Source organism: Danaus plexippus, chromosome 11 (assembly GCF_018135715.1).
Source record: "Danaus plexippus chromosome 11, MEX_DaPlex, whole genome shotgun sequence".
Lineage (NCBI taxonomy): Eukaryota > Metazoa > Arthropoda > Insecta > Lepidoptera > Nymphalidae > Danaus > Danaus plexippus.
Window position 1 is genome coordinate 8,409,305 of NC_083544.1, and position 16,010 is coordinate 8,425,314.

The 16,010-nt window shown below is 32.4% G+C and overlaps 2 protein-coding genes across 8 annotated transcripts in view; one reads left to right on the forward strand and one right to left on the reverse strand.

Moving 5' to 3' along the window:
- The first annotated feature begins 193 nt into the window (after positions 1–193).
- On the forward strand, positions 194–4,184 carry LOC116765970 (uracil phosphoribosyltransferase homolog). Its single transcript, XM_061521819.1, has 4 exons — positions 194–404; positions 627–819; positions 1,344–1,511; positions 1,851–4,184. Exons 1-4 carry the CDS (start codon positions 277–279, stop codon positions 2,031–2,033), a joined length of 672 nt encoding a protein of 223 aa, XP_061377803.1. The 5' UTR covers positions 194–276; the 3' UTR covers positions 2,034–4,184.
- The window catches only part of LOC116765821 (four and a half LIM domains protein 2), an 85,056-nt gene continuing 72,249 nt past the window's right edge, over positions 3,204–16,010 (reverse strand). For 6 of the 7 annotated variants that reach the window (XM_032655414.2, XM_032655415.2, XM_032655413.2 and 3 more), the window contains 4 exons: positions 14,558–14,732; positions 5,068–5,237; positions 4,648–4,834; positions 3,204–4,543 (listed from right to left, as the gene is read on the reverse strand). In XM_032655414.2, the coding sequence (XP_032511305.2) occupies positions 4,386–4,543; positions 4,648–4,834; positions 5,068–5,237; positions 14,558–14,732 (690 nt within the window). In that variant the 3' untranslated portion in view covers positions 3,204–4,385. Of the gene's footprint in view, positions 4,544–4,647; positions 4,835–5,067; positions 5,238–9,754; positions 10,082–14,557; positions 14,733–16,010 lie in introns of those variants that run through there. The other variant, XM_032655418.2, reaches the window with a different exon arrangement.

Consider the following 16,010-nt stretch of genomic DNA (forward strand, 5'->3'; position numbering starts at 1 on the left):
CAATACTATTCTAATCTTAAATAATAATTTCTATACACTATATGTTTTTTTATGAAAACAGGATTTGTGGAATGAGGTTAGCGTTTTGGGATCGCATTTAAAAGAAATGTTCGAGATCATAGAGTATTAAATAATCATTTTATTTTGAAAATCTGTATATTCTGAATTCTGTTGCTGTCTGTAGTTTTTAGTTCTTTTGACAGTGACATTACTGTGTTTTGATTACCGTGTTAAAATTTAAATCTAGGTTGCTTCCTAGAGGTTTTCTTTAATAAGATGGATCTAATTGATAGCGACATTCGTCAGTGGGACGCAAATGAGATAAAGGAACAATTTGGCGACAGCCTTATGCTGTTACCGTCCAACAATAATATTAAGGAGCTACAAACTATTCTTCGTGACAAGTGAGTGAGGTTATAGGAAAAATGTTTTTTCTCAATTTCTTCTAACCTTAGTTTAGAACCAATTATATACAGTTCCATACCAAAATCAATTTAAATTATCCTTTAAATTGCTACTCTTATAAATAAATAATTTTAATTGATTGATGTAATGTTGTTGATCTTTGTCAGAGAAGTACTAAACAAATAATATGTTTATTAATTCAATAGCTAATTATTTTATAGGCATACTACTCGCAGCGACTTCAAATTCTATGCTGATCGACTCATCAGGCTTGTTATTGAAGAAAGTCTTAACAAACTGCCATTCACAGACTGTGAAGTAGTAACTCCTACTGGAGCCTTGTACAAAGGTTTGAAGTATGGGTCAGGGAACTGTGGAGTGTCAATTGTGAGGTCAGGCGAGGCTATGGAGCAGGTATGTTGATCGATATAGACTATGAAGCTCAATCTGTGCCTCTTCTACATTTATCATAGGAGTACATTACATATCATGTCTTTGGTTCTGAACATTTTATAGTACTCCACATACTTCAAGAGCTGATGAACAGTAAAAATATAAAAATTACATTGATATCTCAGCTCGATTGCACTGTTATCTTCATATAACTAATATTTCCAGTGTTCTTTTAAGAAAGTGTCATCATATCAAACAATCATAACAAATGTATTCTTGGACACATTGGCTACTTGTAATGTTCCTGTAAATTATTATTACATAGACTATATATATATATATATAGTCTATATAGTGTATATATGTATGTAAGGTATTCTTATGAAAGAGAGTAATATGTTTTATATTTGTGTGTTGTAGTGCATATATTTGTGTAAGAGAAAATAATACTTATATAAAATAATCATTTTTCTTGTGATTTTGCATATATTTACAAATACTAACAAATCTCTTTTAAGTATTATTTGAATGTATTTTCCTACTAGGGTCTCAGAGATTGTTGTCGGTCAATCCGCATCGGCAAGATTCTGGTTGAAAGTGACAATGACACACATGAAGCTCATGTAGTGTACGCCAAGTTCCCCGAGGACATAGCTAAGAGACAAGTATTGCTGATGTACCCTATCATGTCAACGGGAAATACTGTGAAACAGGTGAACTTGTGTTCATATTTTATAAAGAATAGTATATAGGTAACAATTTTATATGTTAACTGTACAGTTAAAAATCTTTTTTTAATTTATCAATCAAACAATATTGTGCTTTTTTTTATCATTTCCGTATCCGTATGATATAAATTTTTTGCTACATAATATTTCAATAAATAATCTTTAATAGATGATTTGTTGTGACACCATATATATTTGATAACATATTTAATCTCCATAAAACAATACATTCTCTATTAATAAGTATGTTTTAGGTATCGTTTTGAAACTCCTTAATTAATGAAGCAGTTGTCGATCATAAAGAACATTTTAATTGATTTCCAGGCCGTGAATGTCTTGAGGCAGCACGGTGTTAAAGAGGAGCGTATAATTCTATCAAACCTGTTCTGTACCCCTGCCGCAGCTCAGGCAGTAGTAGACTACGTGCCAAAGATGAAAATACTCACCTCTGAACTACATCCCATAGCACCGAATCACTTTGGACAGAAATATTTCGGCACTGACTGATATGAGGATGACTTTTTATTTTAATTATTATTGTATTGTGATTATATATACTTCATACAATATACATATAAATTAATTCATCGGAATTAACTGAGATAACATCAAATCATAAATGACATATGTTGGAAGAGTTAAGTTTTATACAATTAGTGAGTTACTAATAGAGTATGAGTAATGCTTTACAATCCTTAGCTTAGCTATAATATAATATAATAATTTTTGAATATGGCAACACTGTGAGAAGTTTTTTTTTTTATAGCGACATCTATGTAATGTTAAATCTTGACAACTTATTACCTATCAGAAGTACATTTAAAGGAAAAACACATTAGATTCATTGATTTGATATTTAATTTATTTTATTGACATCATTCAAGATATTATCAAGTAAATCCGCTATATAACGTGACACGTGTCTATGTTGAATGTAAGAATGTGTTTGGAGGGAAACTAATCTTATTTTCTCAAGTATATAAAGCTGTTTCTTTTAGATATTAAAGTATTTTTTTCTTGCAGTTTTATGTACTTAGTCATAAGTAAGGTCTCATAATTTATTTTATGTTTTTAATACTTAATTTTGTAAAAAAAAATACCTAGTCTTTAGAAAGAATTAAGTTTGCAAAGCTAAACGCTTGTATGCTGTGTAAAATATAAATAATAGGAATTAAGATATGTTTTATTAAAATTTTTCGCTTTCTGTTTAGTTCTGCCAAATAGAAATGTGTTATATTTTCACAACACGTTGAAGTTTTTATAATTTTAAATGCTGAGGTTTTACATACTTAAGTACCGACGTAGTTCTAAAACTAAACTAAAATCCAACAGAGCAGACATTTTAATACTTTTAATGGCACATGCTGGAGATATTAAAACATTACTAATTACTACTTTCATTCTTATTTTCTTTTTTATTCGCTGTGCGTTACCTAAAATTAGTAAACACTGAAGTATATAGAAATTTACGAAGCGTTTTTGTAGAACAGAAATAGATGTTATTCTATAAGGTCGTCTAGTCAATAAGCATCATCATTCTACAAATTCTAGAAATCTATTATGGAAGATATTTTTTTTTACTTCCATATACTTATATATGTACATGCAATACAGTTGTAAATTGTCTCCATAGTGTTACAATCCACGATCGAAGGGAAAGTGAAAAGAAACAAACGGTAAAGATATTTTCTATCATTTAATTAACTTTCTTTGTTTATACAATCTATGGGTCGACAAGTTTATATTAGATCAGATCACACAGCTAAGCACGTAATGTATAGAAATTAAAAATCATTTATTAACATTTCAATAATTTAACCCTTAGCGATAAACCTTACAATGTTCCCAGACGTGGTCGTCTTACCGATGGTACTGTCTTAATATACACTCTAGAGCTACAAAAATAGTATCAATATCTTTAAAAATATAACATTCAATTACTATATCGTAACAAGTTATTCTCGCGTGAGAACCAATATATATTATTATTACTTTTTTTTTATTAGTAAACACGACTTACGTCATTTATGTTAGAAAGCGATCTGCCTTGACTATCGGCTATGGCAACACTGATCGACTCAAATCTTAAAAAGATCATTAAATAATAGATTTACAGTGCGTATCTAATAAATAGTTACATAAACATACATTAAAGAAATCATATATACGCTCAGTATATGTTAATATCGAAACTGACAAGCGCTTTTTAAAATAACAAAATGTCTGGCAACACCGGCCTATATGAAATGTTTTCAAACTATAATAGTCACATTACAACACAAAATATATTCGAAATTGACTTAGATATGTTATTAAGGCATCGTGTGAATTGCACTAGAACAATTGACAGAATCATTACCTGATTAAATACAACGACGGCTCAAGCAAAGATATATGGCAATTAGCACAGACACAGTCACAGAAAATATATGAATGACATTAGTAACAAACAAAATATATAAACACCTCGTGTGTCTGTAATAAGGGAAGCGAATAAATATTTGTGCATTCACATTTTTTTTGATAGTTTTTCGTGTTTTTTTTTTGTATAAAAATATCGCTAGTGATTGACCTTGAAAGAGTTCATATCAAAGTCGGAGTGGTCGCGGCTGAAGCACCAGTCTCTCGCTTTTTCTACTAACGGTATAGCTGTTTTAACGCTGCGAGCAAAATCTGTATTTACTATAAAGTGAAGGACGCTCACAACGTCATGGTGTGTAAGCTACACCTCCATCTGGAGACATGCAAGCTGTCACACCTAGCGAAGACAAGCTTTATATGGTGGCGTGGGTTCATGCGGTTCATGTGTTATCGGTTCGGATGAGCGGATGAAGCGAGAGATGGATGGATGCTGGTTATTTACACGATCTTCTGCTTGGCGCACTCGGGGCAAATGACGTCCTGTTCCACAGTGATGAATCCCTTCCCGACGAGAGACACCTTGCAGTAAGCGCACTGGAAGCAGTTGTTGTGCCAATGGCGGTCCTCGAACGAGATGAAACGCGTGCCACCGATACCTGGCAGGGATGAAACCAGTTAAAAGACCTTTCGACCTGAACTACCGCATACTTAATTAAGACCTTAAATGAAGTAATTTCTTGGACTCCGTATTTATACTGACCGGTGATGGGCTTGCTGCATGCGGTGCATCTCTTGGCGAACAGTTCCCCGAAACATTCGCTGCAGTATGGCTTCTCGTCTCTGGAGGTGAAGCGCTCCCCGGCCAGCGAGTTGTTGCAGTGTGTGCAGGTGAAGCACTCGCGGTGCCAGGGCTCGTGCTTGTACGTCACGCCGTCTTGCGTTATAATCTGAAACGATTAATATCTTTAGTTACTGAGGGACTGTTCTTTCGCGATTTCTTTAAATAAGAAGACACAAGACTTAGATTTAGTAACTGTTCTGGTAAAGTTTATTTGATTCTTTCGAATATTTTTTACTTATACCTGTGGCTTAGCTCGAAGATCAGTTTATGTCCTCGATATGATATTTTCTATAATAATCTTAGTCGAAATCAGTTACGTCTTAGTGAAACATTTCCCACCTTATTGCATTTGACGCAGCGCGTAGAGAACTTATTCTCGTAACAACCAGTGCAGTAGATCTCCTGTTCCCGAGGGATGAAGCTCTTGGTCCCAATGGCTTTCTTGCACACCACGCAGCAGAAACACTTCTCGTGCCACTGTCGAGTCTTGTACTCCATCTTCTTGGTGCCTAGATAAGAAATTACGTTCATATAAATGGAAGCGATCAGTGACATTCGAAGTTGAATGATACAGCTGGTGTAGACAATTCGTAGAATAAATTATATAAAGTATTTTATAACATCGTCTGAATAATAATAGCAATCATAGGTAAAAAAAAAAACTATAAAATCTGCCTCGATGGCAAAAAACCGGTGACTTAATAGAATAACGCTATCGATGATGCAATGGGCACATTAAAACATAATGGCCATAGTTTAAGTTGTTTACAATAAAAACCATTTCAGAGGGTATTAAAGTTCAATTCACATAGATTGCTTTATGCTGGTAATCTGTCCGCACACTGCACTGTTGGCGTGTTGTCAATAACACAAGTGTCCTTCAAAACCTTGGTACGAGCTTGCATGCTCCAGGATATTTGGACGATGCACGCGAATTCTGCACCTTTCAAGGTTTATTGAACTTGATTCGATAGATTATTGACTCGTTATTTACGATCGGTTTTGACTTACAAGTTTTACTGCTCATGATGGTTTTAGGTGATTTTTTTGTAAATATTTCGAAGTATAATATTATTATTTATGATACTCTTAAAAATTTTATACATAAGATGCGTTAGTTAATATGTATGGAGCGGTGCAAGGGCTCAGCTACTTCCTCGTTCGACATTGAAACAATAAAGTCGCGTGTATAGACACCCCTCTTCTGCGTCGCTGAGTTAAACGTATCCTATTGTTATTTGTCATGTAAGGTATTGTTCACGTCGAGCGCAAGTTCGCACAGGTTTTAATATTCCGCCTTTTATTTCATTTGTTTTAATTTAAATAATTAATCTTGTTATATTACAATCTTCTTTCTTTATTTATTAATGCCGTTTATTTATAAAAAGTAGAATTGTATAAAAAGGTTTTATAACAAAAATATATATGAATTTGCTTATAATAACAGGTAGGTGCATGGCTGTACATAGATATGTTGAAAGATTATATAGATTGCACTATATAAATGGCAATTATTTAAACCCATCGGAATGGACTTATTTACATTCCTGTTTCCAACCGTGGCCCAATTGGAGCGCTATTTGGTTTGCAAATGTACACTACTCCTACACGATTCACTTGTTTTGTCAAACCTCCGACCGCTTTATATGAGTCGGTAGTATTTACTTCTAAAATGGACTCGACATTATTACTATAAACGGGTAAAGTAAATGTAAAGGTGTGAAACGAATTAGCGAACGAGAATCGATATTACTGTCTTGTGTACAACTCAAACGTATTGATAAGATTAATTATTTTGTTTTGTTTATTTCTAAAAACAATAATAATATATTTTATTTAGTGTGCAATATTGTTTTTTAAGGTAGACAGATGTCTGTGAATTTCGAAGTGTTGTGTATGTATGTTATTGTATTATATGTTTTTAATTTTAAACATTAAATGTGATACTTGTAAGTCAGTCGTCACGGTTTATAATTTCGGTTGGTGGTTTACTAGGGCGTCCATTGTAGTAACATAATACGTTCAGCTCTGAGTTTCACTAACTCGCTCGACTTTCCCTAACTGGATACCTTAACAAACATTCGCGGAGAACACTAATTAAGTGAACGTATGAGAATCACAACTCATTTGAATACTGACTACTATTCAGCTATGAATATGGTCGAAACTTTAGACGAATTTAAATCCCACAGCCATCTTTAATTAGAGAGAATTCTATAGACAATTTTAATACTTATTTATTGCGTATGAACTAAACCGATTTAAAATTTAATAGTAACAGTTACATCCGTGCTAAACTACAATCTACTGTTTATTTTTTTGTATGTTTTTCACATAACGTTTGTATCGCCTACGTATTATATATGAAGGTTAGCGGTGACAGTATGGAGTGATGTCAGCGAGTGGGCGCCTCGCTAGCCTTTTACGAGACCGACGCGTGTATAGACTGTGGACCACTCTCGACTTAAGATTTATTGAGATGAACTGGATCATTATTATATTTTTCTCTGAATAAATAGGAATTTGGAAATTAAACGAGTTTCCCAGTGTTTATAACGACATCTAAGTAAATTTATATGCAAATTTAATTTGAAGGAATGTATTGACATGTCTCCTTTTCAACATTCAAAGTGCTCACGGAAAACAACGCGCGTTTTATTATTCAGTATGTTATATTGTTTAAAACGATTTAAAAAGATTTATTTTTAATGTTTAGTATTCACGCTACTTGATATACCTACTTGGTACGTACGTTAAAAACGTACTTACGTTGAAAATAAGTTTCGTTTATATGACGGCAATAAAAATTATCACAAAGCACGTGCACATTAACGCGCCGAGGAAATTGTTTGCTGATAAGAGATCGATTGTTTTCGGTTTTCTATGGTCCATGGAAAACTAGACATTTAACATTCTTTCGTTTTATATAATGTCGTATCGGCGTATACTTTAAAGTACACACACACACACACACACACACACACACACACACATATGTGCGTATCGAATAATACAGATCAGCCATAATTAATAAGATATTGTGGCTTTTATATTTTATTTTGTAATATAACTTCCCACAACATCTCTCGTGGACCGATTACTTAAAAGCAGCCCTAAAAATAAGTTCAAATCATATTCCTAATAGGGGTTTATAAGAAACCATCCAGTCGTTTTTACGTAAAATTAAAACGTGTGTCGTCAGAGTAACCAAGCAACAATATTTTAACATACTTTGCTGTCGATAATGAAATACAAGAGATGAAATGTGGAAATAAAAAACATGTAACTTTAGACACAGCAATTATAAATAACATTTGTATGGAAGGAACAGTGTACCGTTTTAAATATTTTACGACTTCCATCAGCAATAGCTGAATGACAAGAAAGCCGCTATGTCTAGAAATCTGCGAGATATTACCTGGCAGGAAGTAAATGGATTTATATAGAGTTCAAACAGGAAATCTCCGTCTGCAGACTATCGGGGCCAAGGGTTGGTAAATATGATAAAACCGCGAGACTAAGGTTAACCACCATATGTTCAAATTAACCATTTAAGTGCATTCAAATGTCACCTTTACCTCGATCTTTTTGGGTTCAATATAGCATGATGGTGATAACATATTTGTATATTGATGTTAGATTAATTAATTATATTTCTTATATGTAACAATACCGGAGCGTGCGAGAGGAGCGCGGACATTGATCGTATCTGTATAGAATAATTACATAAGGCGGGTTGTATTGATTCAGATAAAAGCGTCTAAATAGATGGTAAACATTGATGGCGAATTAAAAACTAAGCTTATATACATTTTAAATAATGATTTATCTATTATTTCTACACTTCTTTTCTACTGATCACGAGACCGAAATACCAATTTATAAATAGCATTTATAACGATAAACAAATACCAGTGTTTCCAGTAGCAAATGACTTGAAACCTGCGATTTGGTCTTAAAATTAAAACGGCGTTCAAACTTCGGTTGAATACGAATACAGTATATTATAATTAGTTATTATATTAAAAATATATGTACATTAATTGAACAAGTGAATAATTCTATGACGCATTAGCGCTTTGTTATTAATGAAGTGATATGTATTAAGTAATCATAATTACATATATATTTACATTGATGTATATAGAAGTGTTTGGTCATATAAAAATAAAATAATTACAACTGTCCAAGAAGTTACATACATGTAACATCTCGTAGTGATATCGATTTCATTGAGAGATTCGTTTTCAAAGAGATTATTAGATGGAGTGAAAAAAATTATATATTATTGTATATAAAAATGTATTATTTTACGTAATGTACAGAATTCTGAAGACTTCTCAAACAGTCCTACCCCTAAAGTGGTTCGCTACACTTTCTCGAGACACTACATCCGGAAGAAAAAAAACTGAACAGAGAGCTCTTAGAATACACCTTTTAGAGCAATTTAGAAGGCGCCGGTAAAATATTGTTGTGTTTTACGACATTTTAATGAATGTTATAAACTAATGCATCTTTAATGCACGGTGCAGTGGAACAAACGACGGACTAAGAGTGGTTCACAAATACGGTTAAAGTTACTTTTAATGTATTTTAGATTCAAGACGAAATAGGTGAAGGTTTTATTTGTTTGTTAAATGAGGTAATTGTTTGCAGCGTTAACGCTTTACTCCAATATCATACTTTAGAAACGAGATTTTTTTTCCTAATATAAGTATTTTTTTTATTCGTTTAAGTTTTTAGCGTTTTGCTATCATTGAACACAATTAGGATTCGTCCTTCGGAGTAATGCCGGGACTAATTGAATGAAAGCAGTTCATTCCATTACGTTTCGAACGAATTAATAGCGCGGCTTAAACGGAACAGCTTCTGACATGTGCTAATTAATGGATTCGGCCTGCGAAGATTTAAAGTGAAATGTGTGTGGCGTCTTCACTTTTAGTAAATACAAAGAAAAATTTTGCCGTTTTTATATTAGCAATATTTGTTATGTATTTGTATTTAGAGTAAATAAAGTTCTATAAACCTGCAATAGTTTTTTTGGGATCCCCGAGCAGGCATTGGTCTTTCATGACACAACAGAATTTTTTATTCTCCCTCTCAGCTGTTGCATTCGGTAGGAACATGGACAGTATCGCCACATCCTCGTTGTTCTCAAGCGCTCGCCTTATCCTCTCCTGTCCAACAGTCTTCGTCGTCAAATGAAGACGGGATTTGAAATCATCACTCAACACATCCGCTGACATTACGATGGAAACCTTTGTTATTGACTTATGAAAAAGTTGTACTGTCAAAATAAAAACGCGGGAACGCTGACGAGTCGTGTGACCGGTGTAGGCTTCTCGGCTGACGGTGAGACACTGACGCCCGCCGGCACAGGATGTAGGTTGTAGATTAAAATTAATTGATCAAATACGATTTCGACTCTTAAGAGTACGAATTAATACGGTGATGTCATATTCGGATGCTTTGGGAACAATGAGGTTCTTTAATTTTTTATGTCACTCGTATTATACACTTCTTATTAAGAACTACAACGACCACAGATTATTGAATTACATTAATAATTTAAATATCATTTATATAAAACCTTTTTTAACATTTTAAAACCAGTGAATTTACCGTCGTTTCGATTTAAATAGAAGTAAATAAAACACCCGTGTGTTTTTAATTACGGCGACACGGTTATGTTTCCTGAAGGGGCCTTAATTTAAAGAGGGAAAGCTTTAAGGAAACTACAGACGTATTTGAATTTGATGGAGCCTGTTTGTAATCAACGTAGTGTATGTCGAGTAAGCATTACGGGATTTTTAATGATTTTGTGTTTTGAATATTTTCTATAAGAAAAAAATTTATACTTTAAACAAGGATATTAATTAAATATCATGTCATAATTATCTCATATTCGAAAATGTATGTGTGTATGTATTAGTAATTTCGATATGATGCATACAACATTCAGTAAATTCAGGTGTATGCGTGAGCGGTATCAGTACTAGTCATGTACCCGGTGATAGTTTGAGACAGCATCTTTAACAAACGAGGTTTATATTAACGATGCTGATGTTCTTGAGATGAGAGCAATAAATATTAAAGGTGTATTTGTCGGAGGTCGGTCTGCCGCCTTGTTTTTATTATACAAATACATTTACGGCACACAATAGTTTTAAGTGGATTTATTGATTTATTGTTTTATATTTTCAATACACGTATACCTCTGTTCGTGTGAGCGTCATGTTGAATCGGGTAAAATATTTAAATTATACGAAAAAACCTTTATAATTTAATAGTACCGCATTCATTCGAATTTTTCGCTGAAAGTTTTTCGAGACCCATTTTCATGAATGAACGCAGCGATCCCTCTACTATTAAGAGTTCGAACGTTGTTTTTTTTTAACATAAAACATAAAACGGTCGTTAGTTTTTATTTCTCTATTCCATTAAGATGTTTTCTCTGTAATTTATTGCGGTTACATACGTTAAATGTGATCATTGAAGAGAATTCTAAATTTATGTGTACGTTAAATATTTAGCGCCTACGCTTTATGACTCAGTTCATTCAGTAGTTCTGTAGTAGAAAAAAATAAATTTATTATAATCTCACATTGGTCGTTATATGAATGTTCAGATTTATATATGTAAAGCTTGTATAACTTGTTTGGGAGTTGTTTTATCTTTGCTCGGAACCTAACTCTTAGATTTAGCACTTTCATTTAAAGCCAGTTTAGAGTAGAAACACTAAATTGTTTAGAACCATTTTGTTAGCGGGCTTTCTAATTTAATACTGCTTCATATTTTCGCTAAGATAACAAACATTTTATGTAATATGGAAAAAAATGTAATCAAATTTATAAGGTAAAAACAATTGTAAATAAAAAATATATACACATAGGTACATATATAACGAGAATTATATATTTCGAACATTATATTTATATCTGTTAAATCTTCCAAATTGATCTACCACATTCGCCCATTAGTAGATAATATTATTTAATTCTATATGTTTAATATTTTTTCGTTATGATGTATATCTTTTGTCTGCTGGTTTGACCGACGTGCCTTATCATAACGAGACAAGTATTACATCTCTATATAGTTCGTCACGTTTATTTCATCACGCAGGAATGAAGCGGTTCGATGAATATTTGAATGAAATTTCAAATATAAATAAATAAAATAATAATGTCCAAATAGTTTACTATATAAATAAATAATTAATATTTCTTCGTTATATTTAGCAAATAAAATGCTTAATCTGTAAGAAAAGTTTTCGAATGTTCTTCTACAGGAAGTTTTTGGTAATATTTCAAAATAGCGTTTACACAGAGAGGTCCTACGGATCTAGTTATCTAGACAGATTAGACTAGTTAGTAATGCTTACCCATCTATTCAGTTAGATTTGGTATTAAATTAAATAGTAACAACAAACTAACTTTTACATCAATCAAAGTAAATTAGGTTCAATCAAAGTAATATAAGTTTTGTTCTAGATTTTACGAGTTTGTATTTAGTTTGTAAATTGCTTACGATTCAACGGATATATTATTTTTAAGTCCTCTATCGATTTTGCGAAAAATTTCTATGGTCATGAAACACGAACAACTCAGTGTATTACTCTCACTGAATAAAAATTTTTAAACTGGTTTAAAAATATTTTTTATTACAATACAACGTAATAAGGAGGTTGGAGACGAAAAAGTTTTTTGTTAATCTTTATATATATTTTTTGTTAATAAGTTCTAAGTATTCATTACAAACCAGGTCAAAACTTTACTGAAATTCTGTTGAATGTATTTTTATTTCTCTATGTGGGTCTTATCTCATTAAAATTATCATTTCGTCGTAACTTGAAAGGTCTACAGTGTACACATTTATTTAAATAAATTTGTATGTACAGATCAATAAATTAATTTCTCCAAACACGACGAACTCATATCAAAAGAGTAGTTTGCAACTGAATTTATACCGTATTATTGTCTTAATTTACTTTATAGCTTGCTCACTAATAGCAACGATAAAACATTACCAAAAGAATATTATATTCAAATAAGTAAGTATAGTTATTTTAATGGAATTCCTTTCTCGCTTTAATTAATAGCTATCAGTATAAAAGGTAATCGTTAAAAGATAAAACGGAAATACCAAAAACATAAAGAACTTTCGATTTAAAAGTCAAAAGCTCAGACACTGAGGCTGCGGCATTGACAATGGCCGGTTTTTTTTTATAAAATCACCTTACAACACCTTAACCAGCAAGGGTACAGCACCAACTATGTACGGACAGATGACTGAATAAACTGACACACGGACTGATAATTACACCAACTAATATATAATTAACTATTCGATGAAAAATCAATACATTAAAATAAAATTAATATTTAATTAAAAACAATCTATTCTTCAAACCCGAACATTAATATAAATTTCTGATTTATTTTCGTCTTTGATGTTTGAGGTAAATAACTGATAATAATATATATTACGTCAAAATTTTATCGGCCCACACATCTAAGTAAAAAATTATTACTAATATTTGTCATACATAACGGAATAAACGTAACAAAATTAGATTTTATAACATTTTTTGAAATCATTACACTATACATAAAAAAATCCTATATCATTTTGGAAAAGGGCTGATACTCTTACATTGCTGGATCAAAATAAACCAAACATAGCTTAGATGCAACACAAGAAAATTGACTTACAAAATAAAAATAAAAACGTATCAAAATCGATCCATCCGTATGAGAGCTACGATGTTACAAACCGATGAACATACAGTCTGCGTGAGGGGTTAAAAGTACTCACAATTAAATAAAGCATATCCTTATTTAGAGTCGGTTAACAATAATTATAATGCAAGTTATCGTTCCGCATGAGCCGTGTGTATCATTATGAGTCAATTGACAGCTTCGTGTTCGCTAAGTCCAGGCCAGTTGTGGTCTATATTCGACGTTTGTGCCTTATTAGGACATAGATGATTTGACATCGTAAATAACATGTAAACTGAGCCTTTGAGGAACCTCGCTCGTTTATGACACAGCTCATAGAGATAAAACTGTTGCGACTAACTACAGCCGGAACTGTACGCAATCAGAGTATTATGAAATTAACTGTAGCGGAAAATTTGTTGCTTTTCAAAGGGCGAAATAAGAAACGCTTTTCAATTTGTATCTGGTTCTATAAAAGCCTCCTAATTAGAGCTCCGTTATTATTCCCACGTTGTAGCGGATTTCAAAAGACTTCTGTGACATCGCTGCTGACATAATTCAGGTCTTTCTGATTATGTATTTCTCTTCATACATAAAAGAATTTTTATATTTAAATATAACTTTTTCTGATCGTTTGGAATGAATGGAAAAGTTTTAAAAGATTCTTTCAATATAAATGAATGATTTACTTCATATATTTTAAAGGTTTAACATTTCAAATGAGAATCGCATTTCGTTATGTTCCAATACAAATACGTATGGAGGAGATGATGGTAAATTGTATTTATATTAACTCGGTAAATATTGTCGAGGTCTTTAAATGGTGTAGCAATTAACTACAGTGCCCTAAAATGTATAGATATTTTTTGTCATATCCTTTAGTTATATTTGTTTAATAAAAAGAAGAATGATTAATATTAATTTTTTTATCTTTATTTTTAATAATATTTTTTTTTCTAAACGTAAATGTTCATACAGATCACTTCATAGTTCGTCATAAATTTTAATAATTTTATCGATCGTAACTACATCGTGTCATATGACGTCATAGGTGAATAAAATTACTTAATTATATTTGTAATGTACTTCATGTAGATTCTGATACTCACCAGCTCGGAAGACCTCTCCGCATCCATCGCAGCGGCTGGCGAACTGGGCGTCGTAACAGTTGCCGCAGTAGATCTTGTCTAACTTGGAGCCGAACTGTTTATCCACCAGAGAGACGCGACACTTAGCGCAGAGGAAACAGGCCTCGTGCCAGTGCTTGTCTTTGTACGACAGATCCTGGGAGATTATGAAAGTCATACAGTGAGATACAAATAATAAATGATCCTTATTTAGGAACGTTATATTTATTCCTTAATGGGTTCGTAAACCACGCTTTATGGCCTATTAAGAATAATGTTTTTGACCTGATGATGAATTCTGTTCGTCCTGTCTACATCAATCAGAAACCTCTTTATTTGATAGTATTTTTTTTAAACAAAACCGAGAAATATGATAGGTCCTAAATGTTCAAGAAAAATTACATCATATTATAAACAATGCTAATTACACAGAAGACTAAAATATTGGACGTAGCAAGTGGAATGATTAATGAGGCACTTGAAGTTGAGTAAATAGCGTGTTATGTTCGACGTGTCCATATTATACAGTGGAAAAACCCATGGCAAAAAAATAAGTCTAAAGATAAACCCATAAGCTTAGTGATGGTAACAAATGAAGTCCTATTCATTACATCCTCTGTATGTAGGCGACGATTAAACGGGAGATCATTTATTTACTCAACAATAAAACCTCATTATATTATATTGATTCGCATGGAGAGATAAAATCAATTTACCACGCGTAGGATTTAGTTTCTAGATATAATAATCTGAGGGATTTATGTTAATAATATTTATGTAACAACAGTGGTATGTTAACAAAATATTCAATGTATTGGAAATGTTTATCGAATTAATGTCAACGTAATCGCGTTAACTCGCTAACTTTACGTCTGTTTACGGCCGCGTTTAGTTTCTACGTTTGAAAATAAAGCCCTCCCCGTGTTAGTTCTATTTTCGGTCGGTATCCACAAACCACAGCAACAGGAACGCTCTCAAAACGAGATAAATGTCGTAATGTTCATAAACTAGAATACTTATATCAAGGTATTGCAAAATAATTTAATCTTGTGTAAGACATGAAGCTGAAAAGATTCTTGTTACTTGAACCATCCATTGCCGGCCAAGGTCACGCAATAAAAACATTACGTTACGACTGTTTCCAACTCAAAATTAGCTGAGGATGGGCAGTGTGCATATCCCACATATATCGGCTTACAAACTCTGGACGACGAACAATTATTATAATGCTAAGGCTGATCATAAATTACAAATAAAATTATTTTATATTCAATATATACAGCCGAGTATATTTGATATTGGCTCCCAAAGTAACACAAATAGTATTTTATCATCAAAGCGATTATTTGTTTATTTGGATGATGTATGAAATGGAGCTTTAATACAATTTTCATATAATCGTTTGTGCTAACCAGAAAAGTCACTCGTGAGATAA